Source organism: Erpetoichthys calabaricus, chromosome 2, assembly GCF_900747795.2.
Source record: "Erpetoichthys calabaricus chromosome 2, fErpCal1.3, whole genome shotgun sequence".
In the NCBI taxonomy this organism is placed as follows: domain Eukaryota; kingdom Metazoa; phylum Chordata; class Cladistia; order Polypteriformes; family Polypteridae; genus Erpetoichthys; species Erpetoichthys calabaricus.
Window position 1 is genome coordinate 30012696 of NC_041395.2, and position 12140 is coordinate 30024835.

Sequence of the window (12140 nt, forward strand, 5' to 3'; positions counted from 1 at the left end):
GTTTTCAGACTTTCAGTATTTCCAACTGTTTGACTAGTGAAACAACGGTGATTTGCCCATCTTTGCTGCAAATATAAATGAAATGTATGGTTTAGTCTTTAGGACACATTATGCCTTGTTTTTTGTACTAATAAATAAAAACTTTGTAAAACATTAAGATGCCATTCAGTGCATCAAGATTGTTTAGTTTGCTAAAACAGGGTGACTCACAAAAAAAGTGTCCCTGCGTACAATAAGGAGCCCCACCTGGATTTAGCAGCAGCGAGCACAGTAAAGAGAAACCAGTGCAAGCTGTTAAGTTATGTTTTCTTAGTTATGTTATGTGTGTGCTTCATGGACAGAACGCATGCTGCAGTCTTTGGAACAACGTATTTCCAATTGTGGAGGTATATACTAATAAGGCTCCTACAATTTGACAAACGAGGGACCTGTGACACAATATCCCATTGCAAGTGCTCCTGTGAAACACACTATTTAGTGACTGGTGAAAAAACTATGTACTACTGGCTCTATGAGCAGTGCACTGAAACTAAGAAACCAAATCCTGTGCATCACAGAGGTTATCAACAACACTGCAGATAATATGTAAACAAGCCCTCCTAAGTTGAGGAGGTGGTCATCACAACAAACTGGCCTGTCACAGGTCTTGTCAGCATGTACTGCATGATTTGCAGACTACTGTTGCCCCTGTATCTCATCCCGTGTCTACTTCAACTATGTGACTTCATGTTCTCACAACCCTTTGTGTCAAGAAATAGTTGAGTGATTCCACCTTAAAGACAATTCCCTTTAACTTCCACTAGTTGTTCTAAGTGATTCAGTGTTTATCTCAAAGAATTCTATTGATCAACTTTATCAATGCCTTTGATGATTCTAAAGATTGGTAATATGTTTCCATTTAACCTTGTGTTGAAAAATGAATAACTTTAACTTTTTAAGCATGCCAAATTAGGAATGTGCCCCTTGGTTCAGGTTGATGTACTATTCACTACCATATTCATAATATCATTATCCATATTATTCACAATACAGTTGTACAGGTATATTTTGTCTCACATTTTTGCTGCATTTTAGCACTGTGCCAGTTATGTAAATTGTGACACATGTGATTTAGGGAGATTACCTAGATGCTGATGCTCGTTAAATTGCTGATGGCTCAGGTAAAACTGGAGGCATTCATAAACTGAGTAGTGGCTGATATGCATGTGAGGATTAACAAACACATAAGGGCACGACAAATCGCTGTAATTTAATACAGCAAAGACTAAGAAACATGAGAAGTTAGAGAACAACAGCTAGTGAATAAGAACAAGAAATCCAAGAATGGGTACTAAGGAGATGAAGATACAGTTTTCTGAGCCACTGGCATATTTGAAGGATAAAGTCTGATTTAGATGTAAGAAACAATATACATAACTGAGGAATGGCATTGAAGCAACCAGGTGGCAAACATTAATATAATAGGAACAAGTAGGTCAAAAAAATGAATAAAGGAAAATCACTGCCATTTAATAATGTATAAATGTCAAACACAACAAGTCATAAAAACAGTCAGTGAGAACAATAAGAACTCAGAATGAGATAAGCAGTTAGCAATACACCATCAATTGAAGTTATGGCATTTGTGTTGTGAAGATTTCTATGGAAGCACTGAAAACTGTAATTATGGAATGATTTTAGAGCATCATGGCAAGTCAGAGAAAAGATGAGACATCTTTAAAATGGCCAGAAGTTGGGACACAGAAGAACATAAAAAATACAGACAAGGCAAGTCACGGTTGTTTAATAATGCAAAATGTCAGAAACACAAAATGTCATGGAATAATGAATGACTGCGGAATGGTTGTCTTGTACCTATTCAGTTTATACAAAAAACAGCGGCTGGCTAAATTGAATTGAAGTTGGAATTTGGATAAGCATAAACTAATAAACCAGGAATAGAGAAGTAGCTAAGAACAGTAAGTACTTTAAAAACAAGCATGTAGAGAGTGGCACACAGCTATCTTAAATATGGGTGCTAACCTAATACCAAGAGATGGCACCTGCCAAACAAAAGGGATCCCTAGAGAAAGAACAAGCATTTTAACCCAGGACAAGATGGGAGCATGACGTGACCGAAAAAAATAAAAAATGAGATAGCTGAAAAGAATAGCATCAAGTGGAAGCATAGAAAACAGGGTATACTTCTGTTTCAAGTGTCATAGGAGACAATTGTCCCTCACATTAGAAATGCCTAAGAAGAGCAAGAGTCTGGGATTTGATTAGGGTTTAAATAGTAGGCTCTGTTGCACCAGAAAGCTTTGACATTTCAGCCGCAGTCTGAAAGAAAACAAATAGATTTTTTTTTCCTCCTTCACCCATACCTAACAGTGCTTTATAAAATCCAGGAAACTCCCTTCTTAAAGGCCACAAACAGTAACCAGAATCAAAAATTCTAGGCTGTACAATGAAATTAAAAAATAAAAAGCACACTAAAAAAGAACATCCCACAGTGCTTTGCTTCCGGTACGTCAATCAATAGTCTTCATTATTATTTCCACACAGAAAAAAAAGCAAGCTACAGATTTCTACTGGGTCCCTACAGAACTGTTAATGTATTGACCAACCTCTGCCATTTGGATCAGAAAATACAGTATTCTCCTCTTCCAAACTTTTATTTGATGTAACGGTTTTCTGGAAGATGTCAGATCCATTGAATCTTTACTGAGTGCTATACAGCCAGCATTTCTTACCCAAGCATCTGGGCATTGGTCACATTTTGCACAAGAAGTAACCTAATATCAAATTTTTAAAATGTTACTTCTTCTGATTATATTGGCACTTGGTGTGAAGGGTGAAAGACATCTGGTGTCGTCCGTAGTCTAAAAGCCTTCATGAAAGCATCCCCAGTTCTTCATATCTTAAACAACTTTTTAATAGCAGCGGTTCAACTCCAGCTTTTAGACACTGCAGACCATTTCTTTTATTTAAATAATAAAAAATGGTATCTTTACTTCTTCTCTAAACCTACAAGATAAAGCTGTAATATCTGTAACCCATCATAGTAGCACATCGTTTCCAGATCCCATCGATAGCTTTTGAATTGGAGCACAAGGTCCAAGAAACAAGGGCATTCCAGTTGTTTTGTCTTGAACATTGTGATCGTAAAAGACGTAGACACTCAGTGACTTGTACTCTATATTTTCATTAAATACTGTATGAAGAAGACTTACGCAGTACACAAGGCTTTATTTGGTAGTAATTTAGTTTCGCCCTATCACATTTACAGCACTAATAAATCGATTAGTTTTAAGAAGGCACATATCTGAAATGGAAAAAATGAGTCTTTACTACATAACAACATTACACCTTACTAAGTTCTTGAACAAGTGGGGACGATTCAATGTAGTTTACCAGAGGAATGACAAAATAATGACACTGACTCATAATGGAATAAGAGTATTTAAATAACCAAAAACATCAGTGTATTAAGGAGTGCTATTATTTGTGTAAAAGAAGGCAGGGACACTGTGCGAATTTCACCAAATTTGGTCTGAACTGTGAATGCCAAAGCAGTTTTCAAGATCAAAGGCAGCGAGTCAAAAGTTATAACTTGTCCAGTGCGAGAGACATAAATAACTATATTGATAATGACTTCTGCATTTATTTGTTTGCTTTGTATACTGATTTCTCTCTGTCTGAATTCTTCAGATGACAGAATATCTTTAGGCTTTAACACTGCATCTGTGTGAAAATATGCACCATTTTTTTTTCAAAACTATACACTTTAATGTTCTTAGAAAACCTTGCCGTTTTAGTATTTTTCAGTCCCAGAACTGCTACATAGTCATCAATTCCTTACACCCAGAGCCTGTTTATGTAGCCATGATACATTTCATTGTAGTAGACTGTCTGGCTCATGTCACATGTGTAGAAAAAAATCAGGACTTTTTGTTTTGTCAGTTGGATGAAACTATCTCATCCAACAATGCTAGAAACCTAGAAACAGAAAAATGGTTGACCAAAACCTGCATGCATTCTAAAAATTTAGATGGTCAAATATTGGTATTTCAGCTGCACTAATAAGGAATTATTGCATAAAAGATACTCTTCTTTCTGATAAATGATGAAACGTAAGCTATGCAGAGTGTTTTTATAACAAAAAGAAATGATTGACTTTCAAGGATTTTTAAAATTGATACTGCTCAGCTTTAATGCAGCTTACTTTGACCTCTTCAGGCAATGAAGGAAGCATATGACGTCAAAAGGACCAAAAAACCAATGAATGGGATATAGAAAGGATGCTTTCATATTTCTACTTAAATAAACTATAACTGCAGCTAAAGACTAGAGTTGACACCCAGCACACAAATCTATCGTTCTCATATTTATCTGAGGCACAAGCACTGAGTGTCTGCAAAAATAAATATCTTCACATACTTCCAAGGCTCTGAAGACTTTGTTTATCTTTTGTTTCTTCATTCGGTGTAACACTGGCTTTCCCGTACATATAATTTAGCTCCTCTTGTTTTATAATCACCAAAAGTATATAAATCCTTTCAGGTGTCCAACTAAACTGATATCTGACTTTTAAACAGCACAGACAAGGTCTAACCTAGGCTATAGGTTTTCATCACAAAACACTGGAACACTGGTGTTGATGGCCCTTGAAAGAATATTAGGTCTTCAGTTTCAGTCATCATCTTGGCCACACTTGTTGCTTAAAGCCAAGCGGTTTGTTTCTTGAGTCTCCACACATCGTTCCACATTTTCTATATTTAGCGAATTTTCTTCATACTTGATGAGGTTTTCTTCATCTTCAGAAGTGCACCTCACATCATGTCTATCAGCCATTTCAGGGGAATACATGGGGCTTATGGGAACCTCACTGGGCATTTTTAATTTTAGAGTGATATTCGGTTGGCATTCTTTTTCTTGACCTGTTGTCCCTCCAGGGATCTGTTCACAGTCTTGAAAATGCATTACTTCATCAGACTCAGTTGTATTTTTAATATTTCCATCTTTCTTATCATTGACACTTTTCAGAGGATGCACCATTTCTTGGTCTTTAGCATCTTTATATTCATCTCTATCTTGATCCTCTTCCGACTCTCCTCCATACTGGATTAGCCCACTTAATTCTAAATCATCTGCTGTGGAAGCTCCTGGAGATGTATCCATGGACAGGGTGCCATTGGATTGAACCTCATTCCTTAAAACAGAAGATCTCTGAATATCCATCTCATAAGAATCATCTTTTGACTCTTCCGTGTCTTTATTAACTTTCCAGCCACAAGCTGCAAGAAGTGATAAGCCATACCCTGCCCAAGAAGAAGGCTGGTGTGGGTGTCTGTTATCGTCAATACTTCTCTCCCTTTCTTTTCGTCTTGACTTGCTAGTGTGATTCACTTGAAGGTGCATTGCCATAAGTTCTACTGAAGAAGTAGTGAAAGGACAAAACAGGCACTGATGAAGTGTTACACCATCTGGAGTCTCCTGAGAAGGTCTTCTGGACAAATCTAAAGGTTCAAATTCAGCCCTGCCATTGGAAGATGATACTGGAATCTTATTTGTTGTCAAAGGTTTCCTCCTAGAGACCTTGGGAGCTGGGACAATTTTATCATCTTTAGATTCTTTTGGTGGACATTCTTTATATGGACTTCGCAGAGATTGGAGATTCTGGGAGCCTCTAACGCTTCCTTCCAACTCAGAAATGTTATGGAAGAGCTTGTTTACTATGCCAGTGCTCTGAGTATGTCTTTTGTCCTCAGAATGCCTAGAGTGTGTTCTTTGAGGTGGAGGTCTTCCTGGCCATTGTGGAGACATATTTTTTCCAGAGAATCCAGCAGCTGATGCACCGACCAGTCCTCTACTCCCAATGTCATGTCGGCCAAAGTTAGCTCTCTTAGATCCTAGTAGAGTAGGATGGCCATCAGCAGTAGCAGAAGCATTCCTTTGCTCACGATGGTGTCGCTGCAGGTGATACTTGAGAGATCCTGACTGTGTTCCTGCATAATCACAGTGGGGGCACTTGTAGGGTCTCTCTCCTAAAAATAATACAAACAGAAAAAAAATTTAGTGCATTCATTCATTATCCTGACCTGTTTATTTTAATATGAGGATATGGCAAACACAGCGTTTCTAGAAGGAACCAGCTCTGTACAAGGCATCAGTTAAACACAGATTATGTTCACTCACACACTGACAGCCACTCATAGTGAGCAAGCTTAGCATCACCAATCAGCCTAATGAGAGGAACACATGAAAACTGGGAGATTCTAGAAAAAACAACTCAGACACAGTTCAAATTCCACACAGAAAGTGAACGAACTGCATTCATTCAACACAGCATAATATTCTTCCAATATCGGTGAACACCTATATCATGCCATAAGCAATATCCAAGACCAGGAAGGAGGCTGATATGGGTGTCTGTTTTCTTTAATTTTGTATGATCAAGAAGGAGATGAGGTATATTATGACCTGTAAATGTTAAATTAAATGTACTTAAACTGAAAAAGCACATGTCCTAAATCCATAGTCCCTGAAGTTTTCATTTGTGTAAAAAGTTGATCAATCTCCAGTTGTTACATTAGTTAGGTTTTCTAGGCAATACTTATTAGGGCTGTTAAGTTAGTCAAACATGTTAGATTTGAATGGTAATATTAATGTTAAAAGTAAGTACATATTTGATAAATATTCTCAGTATGTTTGTACCACATGTGCTGTTGTTTATACTTTAATCATCAATAATGTTATATTTTTACTTGTGAAGTATGAAGTGTTATGACTTGTCCATCACTGCAAAAAATGTGGAAACTCAAATGCATGTGATACTTGAAATCACTGTAAATCACAAAATGGGGATCACTTCGAGAACAACATCATATAATCAAAAAAGAAACCAGAGCTGTGCACAATTTAAACTTCCTCATTCTATTGGTGATGCAAATACAAAACCACCCGGGGGAAAAGCATTGAGCGGAAGTGGGCTTCTTATTGATCCCCTGCCTGGTTGATGCCATGTTGAACTTTGTTCCATTGATTGAGAGGGCTGGTGGATTGGAGGACTCTGACTGCTTATAAACCAAATGAGAGTCCTGAGTACCAAGCCTACTTAGAGTGCCTGGAGGGGATCCTGGAAAGGGTCCCAGATGGGTATACCATAGTTCTGCTGGTCAACTTCAACACCCATGTGGGCAATGAGGGAAACACCTGGAGAGGTGTGACTGGGAGGAATGGCTTTTCTAATCTAAACCCAAGCAATGTTTAGTTATTTTACTTCTGTGCTACGCATGGTTTGTCCATAACAAACACCACGTTTGAACATAAGGTGGCCCATAAGTGTACTTGTTACACTTGCATCGTGGAGGAGGTGGGGGAAAACAAGGTCCACATGAGCCTTATTCAAAGCCTCCATTGTGGAAGCAGCTAACAAGAGCTGCACCCTATAGGTGCCTCACAAGGTTCAGGATCCCTAATAAGGGCTAGTTGGTCCCAGTATAGTGACAGCTGTGTCCTCATATTCAGAAAAACATGAGGGCTATGCTCAGAGGGTGTGGAACTCCACTAGGGCCATGCTTATTCTGTTTTGATTTTCATGGACAGGATATCAAGGTACAGTTGAAAAGAGGAGGGTGTCCAGTTTGGTGGCCTTAGAATTGTATCACTGATTTTTATAGATTAAGTGGTACTATTGACTTCATTGGGCAGTGAATACTAGCACACAGTTATGCAAGCTCTACAGCAGTCCATACTGGTGAAGAAAGAGCTGAACCAGAAGGCAAAGCTTTACATTTGCCAGTCAATTAATGTCTTTATCCTCACCTATTGTCATGAGATTTGGGTAATAACCGAAAGAGACTGCAGATACAAATGGCCAAAATGAGTATTCTCCACAGGGTGGACATCCAGGAGAGGCCAGGAGAAAAGATGCTGACTCTCTGCATGGAAAGGAGCCAACTGAGGTGGTTTGGGCATTGGATACAGATGCCTCCTGGACACCTCCCTGCAGATGTGTCACAGGCATGAGGAGGAGACCCTGGGGAAGACTCACTGGGCAGGTTAAATTTTCAGGATGGCCTGGGAACATTTTGGGATCTCACAGTATGAGTTGGCAAGTATGGCTGGGAAAAGGGATGTATAGGAATCACTGCTAAGACTGTAGCTCCCCCAACCTGGGGCCTTATGTATAAATGGTGTGTGTTTACATGCACACTTTGAGATGTATAAAAACTAAACTTGGCATAAAGTCATGCACATTTTCATGGCAGCCTCACCCCTTGCGTACGGAAGTTTTTTGCTTGGTTTTGTAAACTGGCAGTGATACTGTTTCTGTGTGGTCGCCCTTTTTTTAGATTCACATCAATGAAGTGGGATTTATCAAACATATCAAAATTAATTGCATATCGTTTACAAATTTAAGGCACTCACTTGTAATCATTCGGTAACAATATAATGGTGCACGCAATGGCCAAACTATTCCAAATACCACAGCTGCTTTAGCGTTGTTACTCTCAGTGCACTACTCTGTGTATTTTAACCTACTCTATCTGTGTGTGGAATCACAGCTATATAGCAGCTGATCAGAAAGCCATTCCTCAGGAAAGCCACCAGCATCTGCATAAATCCCTGCCTCGCTCTGTATGCTTGCTGGGACTGTCGTGATTCTGGACGGGTGAAATAATTAAACACGTATTACAAAGATTTTTCAATGTTTTTCAATGTTTCTTAATAGTCTTCAAGAATCAGCATTCTGGTTTTACATTTATTACAGAGCTTATATTGTGGCGTTGGTTATGTGGAGAAAGAAAATAGAAGGACAGGAATTGGGGGTTGGTACGTTTGACAGACACAGTACTGCTGCAATAAATTATTTCACTGAGGATCACACACATCCCAGCAAGCATCTTGCAGGAGGCAGGAACAATCCCTGGATGGGGGAAGCAAGAACAATCTCTGGACAGGGAGCCAGCTCATCGCTACCGCTCCTTCACCGTGCCGCCATATTTAATACATGCTGTAATGTATTTCATCATGGAAATGATATCAAGTATACATCTTAGTATTCTAAAATGTTCAAAGAGCTGTAATATCATGAATGTAATGTATTTTGTGTGGCAATCAGTGCCTGTGCACTCCTGTCTGCGAAAGAGAAAGCCCATTTAAGAAGCACATAGTAATTCACACACATTGAACACATAGAATTTGAAGCATTTAATGTGCTACTTTAGTTACAATGGGATTTGAGAAATTCTAGTAAATTAAACATCAATTTTAAGAAGAAGTTTACAGCAATCCACTTTAATGACAAAATAAACTAAAAGATTAAACTGGAAATTTCAAGATTAAAGTCAACATTTCAACCTTTTTCTTCTTCACTGTGTCCCTATTTTATTTTGTTTTCTCTGTGTCCTAATGTGGTTCTGTATGACACTCAGAAAGTTGCATGAGTTTATGACTTGCATTTTCACTTTCTGAATTAGAACTTTTGAATGTCATTCCATCAAGTTCCTTTTGTTGCTCATACCACTACCTAAGCCACCAAAAATTAAGTTTATCCTTGCTTCCACTTCACTGAGTGGGATCGACACTTCATATTTGGTGAAATTCTTCCTTTTTATATGTGCTTTTGCCATTGTCTTTTAACAAAACACTCAGTTGAAAAGGCTATTTATACTGATTTACATATTCAAATATACAAAATTCTGGGAGGAGTCGTGGTGAGGTGGCAGGCGCAGGCACGTGTCTTACATTTCACGCTGACCAGGATTTATGGAGCAGAAATGCATGGAAGTTGGCGTACGCACGGGATTGTGCATTTGAATTTTTTTGTGTGCACACACATTTCCACTTTTGTCCGTACGCCATGTTTTAGTGTGACTATTATGCACGGTGTTATACATGAGACCCCTGGTCTCAGATAAAATTACAATGAATGATTGAGTTAAATGATGCAGTATTTTTACAGCATATAATAGATGTGATACTTGCAATCATGGACTGAAATTTAAGTGCTGAACTATTGAACAAGCAAATCTGGAATTCATTTTTTCATTTTCTTATAAATTCTTTCCCAAGCCTTGTGTGTTTTGTTAACCTGATGTCAGCACTCCATCCTTTCAAACTCACTGCACATGCCTGATTTTATAGATTCGTAAGCTCAAATGACATATAAGTGCTTAACTCACTGGCATTCACCTTGAATCAAAGGGTAGGTTTATTATTTTTAAAATTAGTTTTTTATTCAAGACAGTTTCACAAATATGTAATTTGCCCCACACAAATGACAGAGCTGTATCGAACAACTTATTAAAATATTAAAACCTCATAATGAGCACAAGGCGCTTACAATGAAAACTAATGGGCTATAAAGTTCACACATAAAACAAAAGCTTTAAACATATTGAATAACAGAACTGCTTATTGGTTGGTTTGCGTCTACGCATCTAAAATCTGCAATAATTTACCAACTGGGGTATGCCACGCTAGTATTGTTGAACATTTAAAAAAACTGTTAAATATACATTTCTTTTAATCTGGCCTTTTTTCATCATTGTTTTCTGTTTTCAATATCCCATTGTGGAGCTCTGCATTTCTGCTGTCTTTCCAAAGTATTCTACAGCCTGTTTTGATGCTGAATGAGTTAGAGGATGCTACTGCTATGAAGATACCTAAAGCCCCGAATCTTCTAGGACTTTTCTTGATACATAGATGGCACTGAATTACTTTATCATACTCTAGTACAACAGAATGTCAAGATGGGGGTCAGCAGTTTTTGTTCATGACCTAGCTGTAATTATTTCTCCAGCATCCCTGCCAGCTGGACTTTCTGTTCTCTTCTCCTTTGAGGCCATTTGACCATATGTTATCAAATAGGACACTGACCTTTACCATTTTAACCATTACATACTGTATTCACAAAAAAGAAATTCTTCCATTTTCCTCTTTTATAACTAATATTATTGAATTAGTTGTAAAGTACTTTGAGTTACATGTACTGTATGAATGAAAATGTGTTTTAGAAATAATTGATGTTGTTATTGTCCTCTTCAAAGACATAAAATGTTCAGGCATACTGATTCATGTTTTGAGACTGTACAAATATTACACAAGTGCTTATTCAAATGTTATCACAAGGATATTATGTAAGAGAACACAGAATAATGTTATGGAGGACAAAAATAAAAAAATTAAAATAAAATATTAACTTTTATTACAAATTGGCAAAAGGTAAATAAACATAAGGAGAAACAGAAAGTATCAAAATAAAGAGAGAACAACAAATATATACTCTAATGGCCAAGCTATACAATAAAAAAGTCCCAGACATTCTTTTGGTGAGACTGACCCACATCAGATCATGTACTTACCCAGGTATTCTTTCACTTTCTGAATTTTCGTAATTATCTATCCTCTTACTAAAACTGGTTGAATTTTTGTCCTGTTCACTTTTTGACTTCAAGTTCTGTGATAGAAGCTAATAAAACTCTGGTCAGAAGTTACTTAAAGGCAGATTTCAGAAAACACTTCAAGGATCAAGACCTGCCTTGTAACACTCCTAAGGATGGTAACTTTCATAGGTGTTTTTGTCTTGAGCACCAGTTCCCATTTAAAGGAACAGTTATCTTGCCCTTCACAATAAATAGTGGGGGGAAAAGTAAAATATAATTTGCCTCCCTACTGCTACCTATTTGACTGTCTGTATTGTTGTATTAACTTTACAAAGTTTTTTTTTTTTCTAACAGCAGGGCTTTACCTATCTTTATTCAGCAGTGTCAGTTGTTGCCAATGCATTTGGCCCGTAAATAGCCTCTGGTCTCTACATTAAAAAAATAATTTAGTGAGATTCTAAAACATTGCAAGTAGTCCTTTTTACCAAATCACTTCTTCTCCAACAAGTCTAATTCTATTTTGAGTTTATAGGTAACTGGCTTTCTAAAAGATTAATTTGCTTTGATAGTACTGTGACTTTATATACAGGTATTCTGTTATTTCTTAAATATTTTGGCAAAGAATTAATCATCAACATTTTATGGTGAAAAGGGATGAAGTTGCTGGCAGCATACATTAAAAACCATTTACTAAATATCATACATTAAAGGGGAAGACAGCATATTTCAAAAGACATTAGATTCTGCCATTTTTTTATACATGTCAAA

The 12140-nt window shown here is 37.4% G+C and overlaps 1 protein-coding gene across 2 annotated transcripts in view; it reads right to left on the bottom strand.

Annotated features, from left to right (window-relative positions):
* Window positions 1–1625: 1625 nt before the first annotated feature.
* Window positions 1626–12140, bottom strand: part of LOC114645720 (zinc finger protein 536-like) — a 158115-nt gene continuing 147600 nt past the window's right edge. For both annotated transcript variants that reach the window (XM_028793538.2, XM_028793537.2), the window contains exon 5: window positions 1626–6026. In XM_028793538.2, coding sequence (XP_028649371.1) covers window positions 4672–6026 — 1355 coding nt within the window. In that variant the 3' untranslated portion in view covers window positions 1626–4671. The remainder of the gene's footprint in view (window positions 6027–12140) is intronic.